We start from the raw sequence: 20,137 nt of genomic DNA, 5'->3' as shown, positions 1-20,137 counted from the left end.
ATCACAGAATTTTCAGACATACAGCAAGATACATCATATTTTAAATTCCAAAGCCAAAAATCCTGATGTTTGGTAATTAGGAGTAGAAAGACATGGTTACCTACCCATTTTGGATTCGTCAGAATGTGTACTTTTCAAAAAAAAAGAAAATGTGGTTTCCTGTGGTTAACCTACTGTTCCAGGATTTTTGGCTTTGAAATAAAAAGTATGCCGTATCCTGCTGTATGTCTTTGAAAATGTATTGCTGGGAGTTTTTGAGCAACAGAAGTCAGTAATCTCTATAAACTAAACATATGTGATATTGAAACGTTAAATTTCAAGCTTTGTGGTGATTTTCAGAAATTTCATAAAAATCTTTACGTCTGGCATGGCCTTGCAGTTTGGTAGTTTGTCAGAGAAAGACATATTTACCCATTTTGAATTCATCTGAATGTGAACATAAGTAAACAATATGGTTTTCTAGGGTCTCGGGACTGTTAGGGTTTTTTTAGGGTATCGGGACTGTTAGGGGGTCTTATGGTACATAATACAAATACCAGGAGCTTATACTGCAGTCACTTTTTTCATTTGGGGGTCTCTGTGCACCACGATTTTTAGTAAATCTATGCATATTGCGCAGCAAAGTGTTCAATGGACACCTGGCATTTATACTTGTTTTTGTTGGTACCTTATGTAATCTATGGTATATTATGGGGTAAAATACAAGCTTTGTGACAATTTTCAGAAATGTCATAAAAACACTTTATTTAGTATGGCCTTGCAGTTTCGTAGTTTGCCATAGAAAGACATATTTACTCATTAAATGTAGCTGTGGAGCTAACACGTATTTACCAGATTTTTTACATAATCTGGGACTAAAATGCAAGCATTGTGACTATTTTACATAATGTGGGACTATAATGGTCTAAAATGCAAGCATTGTGACTATTTTCATAAATGTCCTAAAAACCACTACGTTTAGCATGGCCTTACAGTTTGGTAGTTTGCAGTAGAAAGAAATATGTACCCAATTGGGATTTGTCATAATGTGTACTTATGGAAAATATATGGTTTTCTAGGGTCTTGATACTGTTAGGGGGGTTTTATGGCAATAATACACATAACGGGTGCTTATGTTGCAGCAGTCAGAGTGTCAGATGTGACACAAAATTGGGTGAGTTTATGCATACTGGGCATCAAAGTGTTCAGAAGTCCCCTGGCGTTCATATTTACTGTAGGATGTGTTATGTTTGTACCTTTCGAAATCTGGGGTATATAATGGGGTAATATGAAAGCTTTGTGATGAATTTCAGAAATTTCATAAAAACCACTACCTTTAGCATGGCTTTGCAGTTTGATAGTTTGCTGTAAAAAAAAAACGTATTTACCTATTTTTAATTTGTCAGAATGTGTACTTTCGTAAAATATATGGGGGCAAATTTACTTAAGCGCAAAGTGGCTAGCGCAAATTCAACAGCGTGACGTAATTTCATTACTTCGCCGATTCGGTGCTGGCATAAATTCGCTAGCGAAGTGGACCTACTCTAGCGCTACTTCGCACCCTTACGCCAGACGAAGTTGCGCTATGGCGATTGGACGTAACTACGCTAATTTACTAACTTGTGGATTTTACTGAACGTTACCTCTTGCAACAGACTTTACTTCGCCAGGTCAGACCAGGCAAAGTTCAATACAATAGATAGGAGTTTGTCCAAAAATAGTTGACATTTTTTCTAGGGAGGATAGTATGAAAAATAGCGTACATTTCTTTTGGGGGTACCCTCCTTCCCCTTACATTTCCTAACATAGGGCGACTCAATGATACAGTGGGCACATGTGTAGGGCAATAAAACACCTTTATTTTATTTTTTAAAGGTTTCCTGAGCTTGTGTAGTGTAATGTAGTTGCTGCTGCATATATGTCCATTATATTTTAACTTCGCTCCATATGCAAATTAGGCATTTCTAGTGTAACTTCGCTTTGACTGACGAAGTAACGGTAGGGCAAATTTGCTACCGTTCACCTCCCTAAGCGCAAATTCACATTTTAGTGAATTTGCATAGCGCTGGCGAAACTACGCCTGGTGAAGTGCGGCGAAGTGTGGCAAAGTGCGGCGGAACTGTCACTGGCGCAACTTCGGATCTTAGTGAATTTGCCGCATGGTGTTCTGGGGTTGCTTTACTAATTTGCCAATTTTACCCGACATAAATCAAGCAGTATTTATTTTGGTTGTAGAAATACTGTATATGCTATGAAATGTGTATGCACTTACTTCATTTTTGGGTGCCGAAGCAAATTACTTTGGAAATCCTATGCACAATGAGCATCAAACATTTCAGTGAACCCCTGGCATTCAAATTTAGCATGTGTTTTCCTTGTACCTGATGCTGTGTGGGAGATAAGATGTTATAAAGTGGAAGCTTTGATGCAATTTTCCGGTATTTTATCAAGACTGCCAATTTTAGGAAAGCATTGCAATTCAGAAGACATGGTCACCCATTTTGAATTCATCTGAATGTGAACATTACAAAAATATATAATGTTACCTCATAACAAATGCAGTAAATGTGTTAATTTTTCAATAGCTGAAGTAACCGCTGGGGCAATTTGTATATTCTAACTTCATATTGGGGTCTTTTGTGGTAAATGCCAACTACTTTGGTAATCCTATGCGCAATGGGCATCAAATAGTGATGGGCCAATTTATTCTGCAGGCGCCAATTTATTTGGCAGGCGCAAATTCGTGGCGAATCTCCACATTTCGCCGCCGGTGAATAAATTCATGAAATTGCTGGCAAAAATTCGCTGGCGTCAATATATTTTCTATGTCGGTGACAATTCTGAAGCTGGCGGCAATTCTAGGCGCCCATTGACTTTAATGGGTGACAGAATTGTCTCGGTTTCAGAATTGTTCCCGGCGGCGAAAATATTTTGACGTTTCTCTAATTTCACTGGGAATTTTTCAGCGAAACAGGAGAAATTCAAATTGTTCAGTGGACCCCTGACATTCATATTTAGGAGATTTTTCTTTGTACCTTTGCTATATGGGAGATAACAAGAAGATTTGAGGCAATTTACCGGTATTTCATTGTGACTAAGTAGTTTGGGGTAGAAAGAAAATAGATTCTACATTCTGTGGCACTTAAAGAGTTAAGCATGTAAAACATGCCCCCAAGTCAGGAATTCTAAACATAGTGCCTGCTTTAAAGGACAAGGAAAGGCAAAAAAATAAAATCCAATTTTTACTTTCTTTAATGAAAAAGAAACCTATCTCCAATATACTTTAATTAAAAAATGTGTACCGTTTTTATAAGAAACCTGACTGTATGCAGTGAAATTCTCCCTTCATTTACTGCTGTGGATAGGAATTGTCAGATGGTCCCTAACTGCTGAGCAGGCAAACAATCATACTTATGAACAGCAGGGGGAGCCCCAGCCTTACTTCCCAGCCATGCACAATTCAAGCAACTTTGTTTATGACGATCCCTAAGCAGCCCAGACCACATTGAGCATGTGCAGGGTCAGGGTCAGACAAAGATTTTTAAAGATGACAGCCCCCTGTGGCCAACTTTGAAAGCATAAATCATTTGTTTGATTAGGCTTGTGGTGCAGTAAGTTCATGCTTATGTTTAGTATACAAAATACAGCATTTCTAGCCTTATTCTATTTTAGACTTTCCTTGTCCTTTAAGGGCCAATGGGAGCAACATGCAAAGGGTTAGTGAGCAACATGTTATTTGGGAGCCACTGGTTGAGGATCACTGATATAAAGGGAAAGTAGAGAGCACAGAAGGAAAATCTACTAAAAAAAACATTTTGCTTGTGTTTTTAGGGCCATTAGTTACCCAAAATCATACAGTATACAGTATGTATGTGTGTATTTGCTTTAGTATTTCTACAGTATATAACAAGTTTTGTTGCTTAGGATAACTTCACTGTATAAAGCTATAGCATGCTTCCAGATATCTTCCGTGTAAAAACTTTTTATTAATCACTGACACATTCCTGCCAAGCTGAACATTCTCATACAGAATACATATCACTCCTTCCTGATTGTCCTTGGTTGACATTGCAAGTATCTTACATAATCTTTCATTGATCCCTTGGTTATTGGATCTAAGATGCGAAGAATCTCAATAATAAAACCAAGACAAGGGGCAAATGCATCAAGGGTCGAATATCGAGGGTTAATTAACCCTCGATATTCGACTGGGAATTAAAATCTTTCGACTTCGAATATCGAAGTCGAAGGATTTTGCGCCAATAGTTCGATCAAACGATCGAAGGAATAATGGTTTGATCGAACGATTAAATCCTTCAAATCGAACGATTTGCCATAGATTCCCCATAGGCTAACATTGACTTTGGTAGCTTTTAGGTGGCGAACTAGGGGGTCGAAGTTTTTTCTTAAAGAGACAGTACTTCGACTATCGAATGGTCGAATAGTCGAACGATTTTTAGTTCGAATCATTCGATTCGAAGTCGTAGTCGAAGGTCGAAGTAGCCCATTCGATGGTCGAAGTAGCCAAAAAAACACTTCGAAATTCGAAGTATTTTTTCTTCTATTCCTTCACTCGAACTTAATGAATGGGCCCCTTAATCTCAAAATAATATTTATTAAAACATGGATAAAATATAGATAATGTCAATTACATGCAAAATTTTGGCTGACATTTATGATCATTACCCTGTGTACTAGTTCTCCCAATGATTCTTTTGACCTTTTTGAGCCTGCCGATTACTACCTATAACTCCCACTTGTACGTTATCCCTGCTCTGCCTTCCCTGCACACTTTCGCTTTGAGACGTTTCTAAGGGCACACGGTCTTCTAGCAATGACGGTTGCCATTTGGCATTTGCCACTACTTGGCACCAAAACTCCTCTGTGGGTATTAATTGTGAGGGTGGTGGTTTGCTGTATTCTCCTGACAAAGAGTCCTGCGCAGGTTCGAAATATTGAGCCAAATAAAACACTGTTTTGTTTTTGCTAAACAAATCCCGTTAATACACACACACACACACATATATTAATAATATATTAGAATAAAGCTGTCCCTCACTTCAGTATTGTTCAGTATTGTGCTTTATTCCCTAAATTTCATGAACTTTTTGGCTTTATAGTGAGAAGTTAATGCAGGTTAATCGACACATCTACCAATATGTAATAAAGACAAAAAAAATGTAAAAATAAGAAATTTATATTTAAAATGTAATAATTTTTGCATTGAAATTTTCAATTAAGCATTGTGCATTTTTAAGAGCTTTATGAAAATTGTTTTTGTGCTGCAAATTAAATGCCTTTTCAACAACAATTTTCCTCTGTGAAATTTAATAGAACTTTTGTGAACCCAGAAACCAATTCGCAATCATATCACATAAACCTATGTGCAGTTTACTAAATATCGGAAAACATTCAAGCTATTTAATTTATTACAGGAATGGGATCTGTTACCCAGAATGCTTTGGACCAGGGGATTTCTGGATTAGGGATCTTTCCATAATTTGGATAGTTTTACGTTAAATCTACTAAAAATGTATTTAAACCTTAAATAAACCCAGTTTGATTGTTTTACCTTCAGTAAGGATTAATTATATCTTGGTTATGATCAAGGTACAGTACAAGGTAGAAAAAGTATGAGTGGGAGCACCAATCAAAGGTGGTGTGCAGGGTCAGATATACTAAATATGAAAGAGCAAAAGAGAGAAGCAACCCATTATAGTTCCACTGATGCATCGTATTTGTCACAAATCTCAATTAGATGAGTAAAACGCAACTTTTATTAGTAATATAAAATATCGGATGTCTATTGTAAATAAGTTAAAATTCTCACAAGTAGCGTTTTAGGGAACACGCTAGAAGAAATCAATGGTACACAGCTCCCAGGTCTGCCGTGTTAGTGATCAGTAAATGGCTCTTGTGAGGATATGTCTGCTACATCGGTGGCACTTAACAGGGTGAATATGAGGCTAATAGTCTATTGTAACCTTGACTAGATCACTCCGTAGACTCCCCCCACCCGTAGCTCACCCTCCCACCATGTGATATCAAGTACAAGCAAATAGGAATACACGTGGAGCTCACCTAGTCTCTTAGTCGGATTTTTCCCACGGGGTATCCTGTGCTTGATATCCCAGTTTAGTCAAACTGTAGAAAATATGAAGGTGTGGGACAAATCCAAGGCAGCAACTGGACTGCAATAGTTTCTTTATTGGGGATAGAGATACACAACATGTTTCGGGCAGCACCCTTTGTCAAGGGCGCTGCCCGAAACATGTTGTGTATCTCTATCCCCAATAAAGAAACTATTGCAGTCCAGTTGCTGCCTTGGATTTGTCCCACACCTTCATATTTTCTACAGTTTGATATCAAGTACAAGGTACTGTTTTATTATTACAGAGAAATAAATATATATTTAAAATTTTTTAATAATTTGATTAAAATAGATTCTATGGACAAAACCTTCCTATAATTTAATTAAAATAAATTCTATGGGACATAACCTTCCTGTAATATAGAGCTTTCCAAATAACGGATTTCTGCTGGCTTTGTGCGAGTATGACTACAAATTCATATTTAAATATCCCATTTTTAATTATGACCTCTCATGACCTGGAGGTGTATTTTGACTAGAAACACAGTACTACTGTATGTGCAATTTTAAATACCATAATGCATTTCTCAGGGGCGTAACTACAGAGGAAGCAGACCCTGCGGCTGCAGGGGGGCCCAGGAGGTACAGGGGGCCCCATGAGTCTCTCATTGATGAGCAATTTGAACATATATTGGTAAACAGGACAAACACTGGATATGTTGGGGGCCATAAAATTAATTTGCTGTGGGGCCCAGCAACATCTAGTTACGCCACTGCATTTCATACTTTATAAATTGTAAGAAAATTACAAATGTGTATGTTTGAGAATGTATTTAGTGTGTAATATCACCAAAGTAGAATGTTTTCCTTCCAGGAAAGCCCTGGAGCTAAACACAGGGGCAGCATGACAGGAGATTCAAATGACCAGAACACTGGTTTCTGATTAGAGATTGGCAGAATCAGATGTAGCTGTGACTGGTTGAGAAGGAATAAGTTAAGGCATAGAAAAACCAGACTAGGGGTGGAGAAAGAGAGGGATTTGATGTCAGAGGAAGAAGCAGTTAACTTCCTTATCTTCTGAGAAGGTAGAAACATCCACCCTTTTGCATTTTTTTGCAGAATTGTTCTTTCTTCATGTTATATATTATATATTAATAACTAAATATGGATTTTTTCCTAAATGCATGGTTATATTGTGGTTTATGTATCTCTATACAGTATTAATGTGTGAGTCAGCATTGTATTAATTCATCATAATTACGATTGCTTGATCCAGAGAATGTTTCTGATTGACAGGAAGGCATTTTTTTTGCTGAGGCTTAATTGGCATTGGCTTCAGGCTGGCTTTTTTGCCTTCCTCTGGATAAAAAATCAGTGGATATAAGATAATGTATTTTAAGTTTTATTTGTCACAGCAATCAATAACGCAGATAACATTGCAACATGCCTAAAAGATTTATTATGTCAATTAAACGAACTGGGTAAAGTAAGACCTAGGGGCCCATTTACTTAGCTCAAGTGAAGGAATAGAGGAAAATAGAATAAAAAATACTTTGAATTTCGAAGTATTTTTTTGGCTACTTCGACCATCGAATTGGCTACTTCGACCTTCGACTACGACTTTGAATCGAACGATTCAAACTAAAAATCATTTGACTATTCGACCATTCGATAGTCGAAGTACTGTCTCTTTAAAAAAACTTCGACCCCCTACTTCGCCACCTAAAACCTACCGAACATCAATGTTAGCCTATGGGGAAGGTCCCCATAGGTTTTCTAGCCAATTTGTGATCGAAGGAAAATCATTCGATCGACGGATTAAAATCCTTCGAATCGTTCGATTAGAAGGATTTAATCGTTCGATCGAACGATTATTCCTTCGATCGTTCGTTAAAACGAATATCGCTAAATCCTTCGACTTCGATATTCGAAGCCGAAGGATTTACATTCGGCAGTCGAATATCGAGGGTTAATTAACCCTCGATATTCGACCCTAAGTAAATGTGCCGCAACATGTCATTTACTTCTGTTCTTTTCCTCATCTGTTACTGGCAGTGTTAGGCCTCTGCTGCCAGCATTTTCTAGATTGCTTATCTAGCATAATTTAATGCGAGAATGTGATGATCTCCATGTGTAATGTCAACTGTCAAAGCCTTGGGAACATAGGCTGAGCTAAATCTCACTATTATGATAATGAACCACCTTTTAATAGTACTCAGAGTCTTAGATTAATCCTAAAAAACAAGCTTTATCTGTAAATATTCTGCCTTTTTTTTTTTACTAGTACCTTTGAAGAAGAATCTTTAAGTATATTATGCTGATTATATGAAATTATTAAATTCAGTTTCCTTCTTCTCCTTGTTTCTTAAAAATAAAATGTAATTTCAGTTAGACCAAACACAAATTTTGTATAACAAATTATAAGCAGATCCGGATTTATGGGAAGGCCACAAAGACATGGGCCTTGGGTGCCATGTGACCCTTCTCCATCTACTAACTAATTTGAGGACTGGATTGGAGATTTTGTTTAAATAAATTTGCAAACCCAGTGCCCTGAGTGCCAAAGAAGCTGCACACATATTTGTACTCAAAAGGAGGGGCGGGGGATCAAAAGTTTTATATATAGAAAGAAAATGTAGCACAATATTGTATTCCCACTATGAGCATTTGGATTTACATGATATACATTATGCATCAGATCCTTTCAGCAATTCTAGGAAACAAACTGGCAGCTTAACTGCACCATAATACTTGTCCTGGCCACAGGCAAATTCCCTCTTATAAAGCTGCATACAATAAAGGACTCTGGAATACTGTAAGTAAAAGTTGCCAGCTTGTTACTACCTATTAACAGAGCCAGAGAAAATTGGCAAGCATGTAACAGCCCTAAGCATGTTGTGTACTAACCTAAGATTAAGTCCTTGGAAGGATTTCTTACTGGAAAATCCTAAATGTAGCGAGGCAGGGCCACCATTAGAAATCACGGGGCCCTGTACAACAAAATGTTTGGGGGCCCCACCCACTTCACACCACAGTTTAAGGAACAACACAGACATCAGCGCTAAAAACGGTAACACCCCCCCACACACACACACACAAGTTATAAAAAGCTATTGATAGTCAGGGCCCCCTTATAAGTTAAAAAAAACTGGTGCCAGGGCCCCTCATAAAAGTTTTTTTTTTAAATTGGTGGTCAGGGCCCCTCTACAAGTTAAAAAAAAAAATTGGTGACCAGGGCCCCCCCGATAAGTTAAAAAAAACATTGGTCCCAGGGCCCCCCTTACAAGTTAAAAAAAAAATTGGGGCCTCAGAGATTTTTTTTTTAAAAAAACATTGGTGGCAGGAGCCTATAAAGTATTGCTTCAAGCTACAAGATCATTTTTATTTTGTTATATTATTAGCTTTGACAAAATCTCCCAGTAGTGAAGGGGTTACAGTTGGGCATTGGCTGAACCCCCCCCCCCCCATCTGATCTGTAGCTGAATTCTAGTGCCATGCAGTGCAATAAAAACAGGAGGGGAAGGTGCAGGCAGTCTGTGCGTATCAGTGGAAGTTGCTGTCAGTGAGACTTTACATGCGATCCCTGATCTGATCACAACTGAGGCCAATGAGCACGTATCGCGCTACACTATGACCCATGATACGATATGTCTCCCAGTGTGATTGGAATATGTGATTGTTTCTATGGATAGTGCTCTGCACCTGACCCCAGATCTCCATCGGAATACAGAAAAGATTTTATAAAAAAAAGAAAACAAGAAGTTTGAATTCCTGAATGATTTTTTTCTGCAGATAGGAGCTTAGAATAATGATTTCAGCTTTCTTGGGGGCAGATTAGTCGCAGTGTCGCTGCTGTCTCTCAATACGCGCTGTACATGTCTCTTCAATGTGCCCATTGTTCCATACTGTGTGTGAACCCATCCACAATATACACTTTTTAACACCAGGCAAAGTCCTGTCTAAATATACACAGTAAGGCTGGAAAGACTTTCCTGACCCATACAAAACGGGGTTCTGTAAATCATGCTTCCATAGCGACATAGCCATTGTGTCTGCATGTTTCTTTCCCCTCCCCTGCTTCTACACCATTCATAGAACCGGATAGGGATTGGATAGCTTGGAGGGGAAGTCAAGGAGGGGAGGGGAAAGCGACGTGCAGGCAGTACAGCACCGCCCTTCATACTATTGTTTTTTGATATGTAAAACTTCAATACAATGTTTGAAAATGAAAAATAGTCTAATACATAAAGCACAAATTATTAAAAATGCAGCATTAATCCAAGTACTAATACAAAGACCTCAAAATCCCCTAATTTCTCATGCAAATACAAATGAAAGAACCCACCCTCTATAATTTTGAAATAAATTATAATTTGAAGACTGGAAAGGACAATTGTGCATGCTCTCTGACAGCAGCAGGGGCCGTGCCAGAGTGAGTGCAGCCACCGGGCCCCCCCCCAAACCCAAAAGGCACCGGGCCCAGGACAAGTGTCCCCCCAGTCCCTCCCTGATGGAGGCCCTGATTAGAGGCCCTGGACACCCCACCACCCCTAAATAATTTTAGAAAATATATCACCCACATTCAAAGTTAATAGGAATTGTCTAGTGTATACAAAGGGGCCAATATACTACCGTTCATATTTTTTTAAGATTCCCCCAAAAGTATTTTTTAGCCCTAAAACTGTAGATTATACTAATTACACTACACCATCAAAATGTCATACTTGAATGAAAAATGAAAAAAAAAATCACAAAAAAAAAGAATTGTCCTTTCCAGTCTTCAAATCATAAATTATTTCAAAATTATAGAGGGTGGGTTCTTTCATTTGTATTTGCATGAGAAATTAGGGGATTTTGAGGTCTTTGTATTAGTACTTGGATTAATTCTGCATTTTTAATAATTTGTGCTTTATGTACAGTATTAGACTATTTTTCATTTTCAAACATTGTATTGAAGTTTTACATATCAAAAAACATATGTTACAACAGTCAACTTGTCCTCAGTTATTGAATATTGTTATGAATGGCTTGGCATTTGTGGTTTTAGAAAAAAAAATTGTGGTTTCAAAAACCTTTTTATTTGATTTTCATCAGCACTGTTGTAACAAGGTTTCTATAGCAGGACTTGTCAGTATAAATAACTAACATCAAAAACATATTTGCACTTTTATTTAAATTAAAAATGTTATTTCTAAACTATTATTGTACAATAACCATGGTCCAGTTCAGTTCATTAACACAAGTATCTTTAGTGGCCTCCACTAAATATAATTCTAGTCTATTAGATATAATGATTTAATTGACTTGAATATGTTTCCAGTAGTCAGTTTATTCAAACTGCACTGTTGATAATTTAACATAAAACTAACAATTTTCTTACTGAATTGTTATTGTAGCTCAGTGGCCCAAGGATTTTTGCAAAAGAGGCTTTTATTAGGAATCTTTAAATAGCTCCTTTTGTATATCCTGAAATTAAAAGTAAAGGTTGCAGTTACTGTACACATGACAAGGCTCTTGATTAGAAATCTAAAACTGCCATTTGGAATTAAATGTTAGCTTTTTAAATTCCTGGTGTATATCTAAACACACATTGTATAATTTATTTATAAGACAATATCTAATTGAAACCATCAAGTAAGGTATCTGCATTACTTTTCTATTGACAAAGTGCAAGGGGACAGTTTGTTTTCAGACAATAATGGAACACTATGAAGCAAAATGTGGTGAAATTGATACATCATTTATTCATTCACAATTTAAACTTAAAGGAATAATGTTGTGAAAAAACATGCTTTTTTTCAAATGCATCAGGTAATAGTGTGGTCCAGTAGACTTCTGCACTGAAATCTATTTTTAAACAACAGATTTTCTTTATATTTAATTTTAAAATGTGGCATGGGACTAGACATATTGTTAGTTTCCCAGGAACCCTCAGGTCACGTGACTTGTGCTCTGATAAGCTTCAGTCACTCTTTATGGCTACACTGCAAGTTGGAGTGATATTAGCCCCCTCCCTTCCCTCGATATATAGATAATGATTGAGAAGGTTTATCAGAGCACAAGTCACATGGCACCTGGAAAACTAAGAACATGTCTAAACACATACATGACAATTTTCAAAATTAAATATAAAAACTCTGTTTGCTCTTTTGAACACCAGATTTAAATGCAGGTTTCTGCTGGAGAAGCACTATTAACTAAAGTATTTTGAAAAATTACAGAATCCCTTAAATGGAAAGTTTTTGACTTTGACTGTAGCTCATTTGTTTCCCAGGTACAGTTGTATATTTAAGTCATAAGCCAAATGCTTCTAATCAACCACATTTATTGTAAATGGTTTTCTTTTGTAAATGGTTTTCTTTCTCTAATAGTTATAACATCTATAAAACCTTTATTAATTCTACCTTACCATTCAGGTATAGTAAACGTATATAGAGTATAATAAGTATATCCACTGCATTCATTTTCATTTAGTAATGCACTGTATAAAGGTGTTTATACCTAAACATGACAATTGTTTTATAACACAGCTAACATGCTTTCTTTTTTATTCCTAGGTTTTGCAAGTTAATTTACCATGGAAAAACTGTTTTGTTATCTGCTGTTCATTGGCATGGCAGTAAGAGCAGAGATCTGTCCAAAGCGTTGTGCCTGTCAGAATTTATCTCCAAATCTTGCAACCCTTTGTGACAAGAAGGGGCTGTTATTTGTCCCTCCAAACATTAACAGAAAGACTGTGGAATTACGACTGGCGGATAATTTTGTTACAAGCATCAAAAGGAAAGATTTTGCTAATATGACAAGTCTAGTGGACCTAACACTGTCAAGGAATACAATAAGTTATATCACACCTCATGCATTTGCTGACTTGCGCAATTTGAGAGCTTTGCATTTGAATAGCAATCGACTGAATAGAGTCAACAATGACATGTTTAGTGGTCTTTTAAATCTCCACCATTTGATACTTAATAACAACCAACTAACATTAATTTCATCTACAGCATTTGATGATGTTTTAGCTCTTGAAGAACTTGACCTGTCTTATAATAACCTTGAAACTATTCCTTGGGATGCAGTGGAAAAGATGGTTAGCTTGCATACACTTAGTCTGGATCACAACATGATAGAACATATCCCAAAAGGTACATTCTCACATCTTCATAAGCTTAACAGATTAGATGTGACGTCAAACAAACTGCAAAAGCTACCACCTGATCCTCTCTTTCAGCGAGCTCAGGTGTTAGTAACCTCAGGAATAATGAGTTCCTCCACATTTGCGTTAAGTTTTGGGGGGAACCCTTTGCATTGCAATTGTGAATTATTATGGCTGAGGCGTCTTTTAAGAGAAGATGATTTAGAAACTTGTGCTTCACCTCCACTTTTATCTGGACGATACTTCTGGTCTATAACGGAAGAAGAATTTTTGTGTGAGCCTCCACTAATCACTAGATATACACAAGAGCTCAGAGTTCTTGAGGGACAAAGAGCAACATTAAGGTGCAAAGCTCTTGGAGATCCTGAACCTGCAATCCACTGGATTTCTCCTGAAGGGAAACTTATCTCTAATGGAACCAGAATTCTTGTTTATGACAATGGAACACTTGACATTCTCATAACAACTGTTAAGGATACAGGTTCATTTTCCTGTATTGCTTCTAATCCTGCTGGAGAAACAACAAAGACTTCTGTCCTTAACATTATCAAGCTTCCTCACTTAGTTAATAGTACAAACCATATTCAAGAGCCAGATCCAGGATCTTCAGACATTTCTACTTCTACAAAGTCTGGTTCTAATGCTAGCAGTAGCAATGGGGAAACGAAAATTACCCAGGATAAAAAAGTAGTGGTGGCAGAAGCAACATCTTCCACTGTTCTCATCAAGTTTAACTTTCAAAGGAATATACCTGGAATACGTATGTTTCAGATACAGTATAATGGTACATATGATGACTCACTAGTTTACAGGTAAGAACAGGATAATCTCAATACTATGTTACTGTTGTGCAATTATATGACATGTAGACGTCCACTTTGACAGTCCATGCTAGAAAAAAAGTGTTTGTTGCATATTTGTTGGCATTAGTTTGTCACTCCTTTTTTATGGTTGCTACTTTTTTGCTTTTATTTAAAGCAGACCTGTCACCCAGACATATAAAGTTGTTTTTCAAATTGTTTTTATTTTCAAATTAAACATGAAATCCAAATTCTTTTTTTCTTAAATCATTTGTAAACTAATTTAAAAAGCTCAGCTGTCAATCAGGCTTGCCTTGAAAACAGTGTCCACAAAATGGCTCCTGTCTGCTTGCTATAATTATTCATTTCCAGAATGAAGGAAACAGTGTTCAAATTATTTATATAGTGTGATTAAAGTTTATTTTGCTAGACTAACGTGATAAAATAGGATTTGGATTCTTTTTTTCTGGTGACAGGTCCCCTTTAAGGAGCTTACCTCTTTGTTTGTCACAACTGGCACATTGGTGAATACCCTTGGCTGGTTTTTAGCTAGTGCCTTCCTTGTAGAAGCTGCTTGGTTTTGGGTTGCCTTATTATTACTTGCAGTACATCAGACCAGTCTGTTCTTGTAGGTTTTGATCAGCTGCTGAAGATTTGAATTCAGCATCAGATACTTCTCTTGCACAAAATATATTGATAAAGATTATGATATTTGCATAGCTTACTGCTGAGCTGATTGTTTGATAACCTGCTAAAAACTGAACACCATCTACTGATCCTTTCAGTCCGTATTAAACTCGATGAGGCCCCTCTCTCTCGATTTCTATCACTGAAGTCTAGTGATCATCAAGTACATGAAAATAAATGCCTTTTCAATACAGAAAAAAATAAAACTCTGGGACAAAGGGATTATTTTCCAGGGTCCACTCACCATTATTTATGCCATAGAAATCGTTATAATACATATTATGTAACATCTGCCAAAATAACCATTATTTTTTATTTATTTCTTTAAAGGATAACAATGTTATGACTCTTTGCAACTGCTGTTTTAAAGCTGCTATAAAACACATTGTGTCATTTTTTATATAAATTCAAATGTATTTCAGACAGGTATAATTGTGTTTGGTTTAATCAATTATTATTTATTTGCCAAACCCAAAATTTTGCATATTTCTACTATAGTTTAGCATTAAAAATTGTCATTTGGTGTCATCTGTAATTATACATATCTTGTAAATATGTCAATAATAGGAAGATTGAAAACCTTGGGAGAAGTACATATCACATAGGTTGTAAAGCCTTGATGTAGCTTACAATTTACCTTCCTGCTTAAATAAAGAAAACAGATCAGCTTGACATTATAAATCCTTCAAAAATAGCTTTGACAATCAATTTATGGTATTTCTGAATAGAATGTCTTAAATCTCATCAACATTATCCCTTCATGATACCTTGACAGAAGATAAGCTATTTTACAATGTATGTATCCATGTTAACCATATTATCGCAAACCACTGTCCTCAGTTTTTGAGCAGAATATTTTGCCTGTTCAACAGCTTAAAGGCAATGGTACATGGGGATATTGTGAGCATTTTATCATCCAGAGGTTTTGCAGCTCTTTTGCTAAGGGGTAAAAAAATATGATCACTCAATCGAATGACAGTAATTTGTTTCACTAACAAACATGTACCTCCCAACATTTTGGAAATTAAAAGAGGGGGGAAAAAGTTGCTGTGCTTAGCATGCCAAAAATTGTATGACCACGCCCATTTTTGTGGCCACACACCTTAATAACCATGTTCATTTTACAAAATTTGCCAGGTTATGAAAGTTTGAACATATTAATTTGTTTTTTTTTCACGGCAATTCAATGACAGGCAGGCACCACTCTGCAACATCCATCGAACAATTAGTAGAATCCAAGAGCCAAAAATCGAGTATAAAAAATATTTCTTTATTTTACATTATGTCTAAAAGGATAAAGCCTTTTAGACATAATGTAAAATAAAGAAATTAAGCCAATTAAGTTAGAAACATTGTTATGGCTGTTCAATGCAGAGAAAAACGGGACCTTCCAGTACAAATGGGGGACTGTGGGTTGAGCTGTCAAAAGAGGGACTGTCCCTCTAAAAATGGGACAATTGGGAGGTATGCAAACAGTAAATATGAACACACTCAGCAACCAACTCTTTTTTCCAGCTATAAAAAGACCAAGATAAACTATTGAGAAAAAGATAGTGGATAAACAATCTGAACAGAAAAAAACATCTGATCCAGTCAATTATATTTTTGTAGAACAAATTAATGAAATAGATAAGTAAAGTAAAAGTGTCACCCTCTTAAATGATTTTTATGAGCTACCTGGTTTTCCACCAGTGCGAATGGTCAAAGTCAACAGTACATGATAAATTTCGAATTTTCAATTTTTTTCGTCGACCTTTGATACTGTATATCTGCCCCTATGTGTCAAATGGGTAAAAGTAAAAGCTAGCTGGTAATTGGAGCTTTGCATATAGTTCAGACATGAGATCTGATATTCAGAATGCTCGGGATCTGGGATTTTACAGATTAGGGGGCTTTCTGTAATTTGTATATTCAATATTTTATCAACTAAAATATTATATAAATATGAATTAAACCCAAAAGGAGTGTTTTGCTTCCAATTAAGGATTAATTATATCTTAGTTGGGATCAAGTACAAGGTACTGTTTTATTATTATAGAGAAAAGGGAAATCATTTTTAAAAATATGAACTATTTGATTAAAATAGAGAGATGACCTTCCTGTAATGTGGAGCTCTCAGGATGACAGGTTTCCGGATAACAAATCCTATACATGTACTGCATAACCTTGTGTCCTTTCATAGAGGGGCAGATTTACATAGGGTCGAATATCGAGGGTTAATTAACCCTCGATATTCGACTGTCAAAGTTAAATCCTTTGACTTCGAATATCAAAGTCGAAGGATTTACCGCAATTCGTTCGATTCTAAGGATTTTAATCCATCGATCGAACTATTTTTCTTCAACCTAAAAAAGATTGCAAAGCCCATGGGGACCTTCCCCATAGGCTAACATTGACAGTACTTCGACTATTGAATGGTCGAATAGTCGAACGATTTTTAGTTCGAATCATTCGTTTCGAAGTCGAAGTCAAAGGTCGAAGTAGCCCATTCGATGGTCGAAGTAGCCAAAAAAACATTCGAAATTCAAAGTTTTTTTATTCTATTCCTTCACTCGAGCTAAGTAAATGGGCCCCTGACTCTCAGACTGTGTTCTGTGGAGAGAATTCGTATACTGTGTTTTTATCTCTTTTTTTAAAAAAAAAATCCTGGTTGGAAAGTTGCTTATATGTTTTCTTTAAAGTTTAAGTTTTTATTGTAGTTCTAAATTTTAATTGATTTTTATAAAATGTTTTCATTACGACTTCAGTTTTAACAAACTTTTTTGTGTTTTGTCAGAATGATACCACCAACAAGCAAGACATTCCGCGTTAATAACTTGGCTGCTGGAACTTTGTATGACCTATGTGTCCTGGCAATCTATGATGATGGCATCACATCGCTCACTGCCACAAGAGTTGTGGGATGTATTCAGTTTACAACGGAACAAGATTATGTTCGTTGCCATTTTATGCAGTCCCAGTTTCTGGGAGGTACAATGATAATTATAATAGGCGGAATTATTGTTGCATCTGTTCTTATTTTCATCATAATCCTGATGATCAGATATAAAGTTTGTAATGGAAATGGACACCATAAAGCTACAAAAGTCAGCAATGTGTATTCACAAACAAATGGATCCCAGAATCAAAGTTGTAGTTCTTCTGTACCATCGTCTGCCTCCAAACAGGTTGTAGGACATGAGGAAAGCTCACAGTGTTGTAAAGTGTCTGCTGAAAGTGGGTCTCAGGCCTCAGACACTTACTCAAGCCAAGATGTTCCCTCAACTACCTCTGCCTTGTCTCACACTTGGACTGCGAATACATCTGCATCACTGAAGCAGAAACGAAAAACTGCATTAAAGCCCATGGATTCACAAACAGATACAGTTTTAAATATTGAGGCCCAAAATACAAATAGAAATAATTCAACAGCACTCCGATTATCCACTTTTCCCTATCAAAAAGAAGCACCAGTATATAAACGAGCACAATCAAAGCCAAGCAAGTTTCTTACTTTACCTGCAGAGACATCACGGGCAAAAAGAAGGTACTCTTTTAATGGTGAAGTAATGGAGTACCATTGCTATGTCAATGCATACAACACTGGTGGATTATGGTCCAAAAGGAGCATGTCAATGAATGGAATTCTCATTCAGTCAGACAATTCAGACATGGACAGTGGTAAAGCAACTTGTTCAAGCTCTGAGTGGATATTGGAAAGCACTGTGTGATATGCTCTTTTGCTTTTAAAAAGGAGCAATACCAATAATTCAGAGCACCAACCTTAAAATAAATTGAAAGTTGCAGTCTTCTTGTTTTCATTGATGGTTTCTATATGCATTGGGTTATATACGAGCCAGACACTGCTTCTTGTTGTTGGTGAAAATAATGTCAAAACAGAACACGATTTTAAGAGATAGTGATAATGGGAAAAAAGTCACAAAACAGCACCAGTGCCTTCCCTTCTTATAGGACTGGCTTCCTGGTTCTGCATCAGCAGAAATGAGACTGAATTCACACAAAAAAGCCTTTCATGTAGGAAATTAAATTTCCGTCAAGCTTACAACATACAAAAATATAAAAACCCAATTATGGAAGAATTAGTAAAATAATATTTTTTAAATGACCAGACTGTATTTATTTTTGAGTGACAATGGTGTTGCCTTTATTTTTAGGCAAATGCTGTACAGAACAACAACTTCTGTGTTGTTATGTTGTGTAAAATAAAATATTAAATATCTATACCAAGACATTGCTGAATTAATTGACCTATCTGGCATCGTATATTAAGTGCCAAACGTTTTGTTTATCCAAAGTTGTTTGAATAAAATTTGGTGAGAAAAATACACACAGGTACAAATATCCACAACTGTAATTAATAGAATCCTTTTGCACTCTGTGCATATTATTTACATTTAAAGCAATTACTTTTATTTTTATTTATTTTATTTACCATTTTCTTATTGATTGTATTCTTCAAACCTTCACTGTTTTAGCTCATTATAAATGCTAAATTACAGTACAGATGGAGGGTGTGTAAATTAAGCACCTGACACTACAACTCCTGAAAATCAATTCATTGTCAATCAATTGTTCTAGATGCGTTATTCAAAGGGAGACTGTGTACTAAAATGTTCCTTTTGATTTGGAGTAGGAAATTACTTTGTTTATGCTTGCCAATGACACCAGACCACACTACTCGAGGTCTGAAGTAGTACTGAAAACTAAGTGATATGTGAGCATCTAAGGGGTGATATGTGAGCATCTATTGTCTAGTCTGGAAGAATAGTAATACCCCTTTTTAATCATTTTAAAATATCCATATCCAAAGCATTTATTTTATATGTAGAAAGCTGACTGAATTTGCTGACTGAAGTTGTGATTCCCATTATCATCAACACAGGACAAATAATTTCAGTCTTTAAAATATATTAAGTTCTCCATGGAGAAATGTCAGAATGTCTGTAGAACACCCAGCCCTTCACACATTTATGATGAATTCCATGACTTTCTGCTTCTGGTGAGTTGCAGTAAGAGAATTCAAAGCAAATGGTGACTGAGTACCTGATGATCTGATGATCCGAAATATGCTGTCCATGATATGAGAACCAGATGGTTTTGTTCTCCAGAGTGAAACACAGTGTGGGATTTTGTGATTGTCCTGGTATTTTAAAGAAATAATACTTTCTGAACTGTAGTCCCTGAAATGTATGTACACCCCACAAATACATTTTTTGCATAATGAAAGATAATAAGTAATTATGATGCATAAACACAGTGCAAAGTGAAAAAAGGCTGTAATAGACTACTGCATAATGATTGCAGGGCTCTGCTATCTGTTTCAGAGTGCAAAGATATCTGAGTGGCCATTTGGGTTGAGCTCTGCCTGTATTAGGCAGTGCCCAATCTAAGGAATTTGAGAGAGGATGCATGTGCTCACCTTCCAAT

General features: G+C 36.4%; 1 protein-coding gene across 2 annotated transcripts in view; it reads left to right on the top strand.

The window, feature by feature from the left end:
* lrfn5.S (leucine rich repeat and fibronectin type III domain containing 5 S homeolog) overlaps nt 1-18,937 on the top strand; it is a 127,110-nt gene extending 108,173 nt beyond the window's left edge. For both annotated transcript variants that reach the window (XM_018232378.2, XM_041574879.1), the window contains exons 3-4: nt 12,628-14,035; nt 17,487-18,937. In XM_018232378.2, the coding sequence (XP_018087867.1) occupies nt 12,648-14,035; nt 17,487-18,420 (2,322 nt within the window). In that variant the 5' untranslated portion in view covers nt 12,628-12,647 and the 3' untranslated portion in view covers nt 18,421-18,937. The remainder of the gene's footprint in view (nt 1-12,627; nt 14,036-17,486) is intronic.
* The last annotated feature ends 1,200 nt before the right edge of the window (nt 18,938-20,137 follow it).

Source organism: Xenopus laevis, chromosome 8S, assembly GCF_017654675.1.
Source record: "Xenopus laevis strain J_2021 chromosome 8S, Xenopus_laevis_v10.1, whole genome shotgun sequence".
NCBI classification, from domain to species: Eukaryota; Metazoa; Chordata; class Amphibia; order Anura; family Pipidae; genus Xenopus; species Xenopus laevis.
This window is presented reverse-complemented; position numbering and strand designations above follow the sequence as displayed.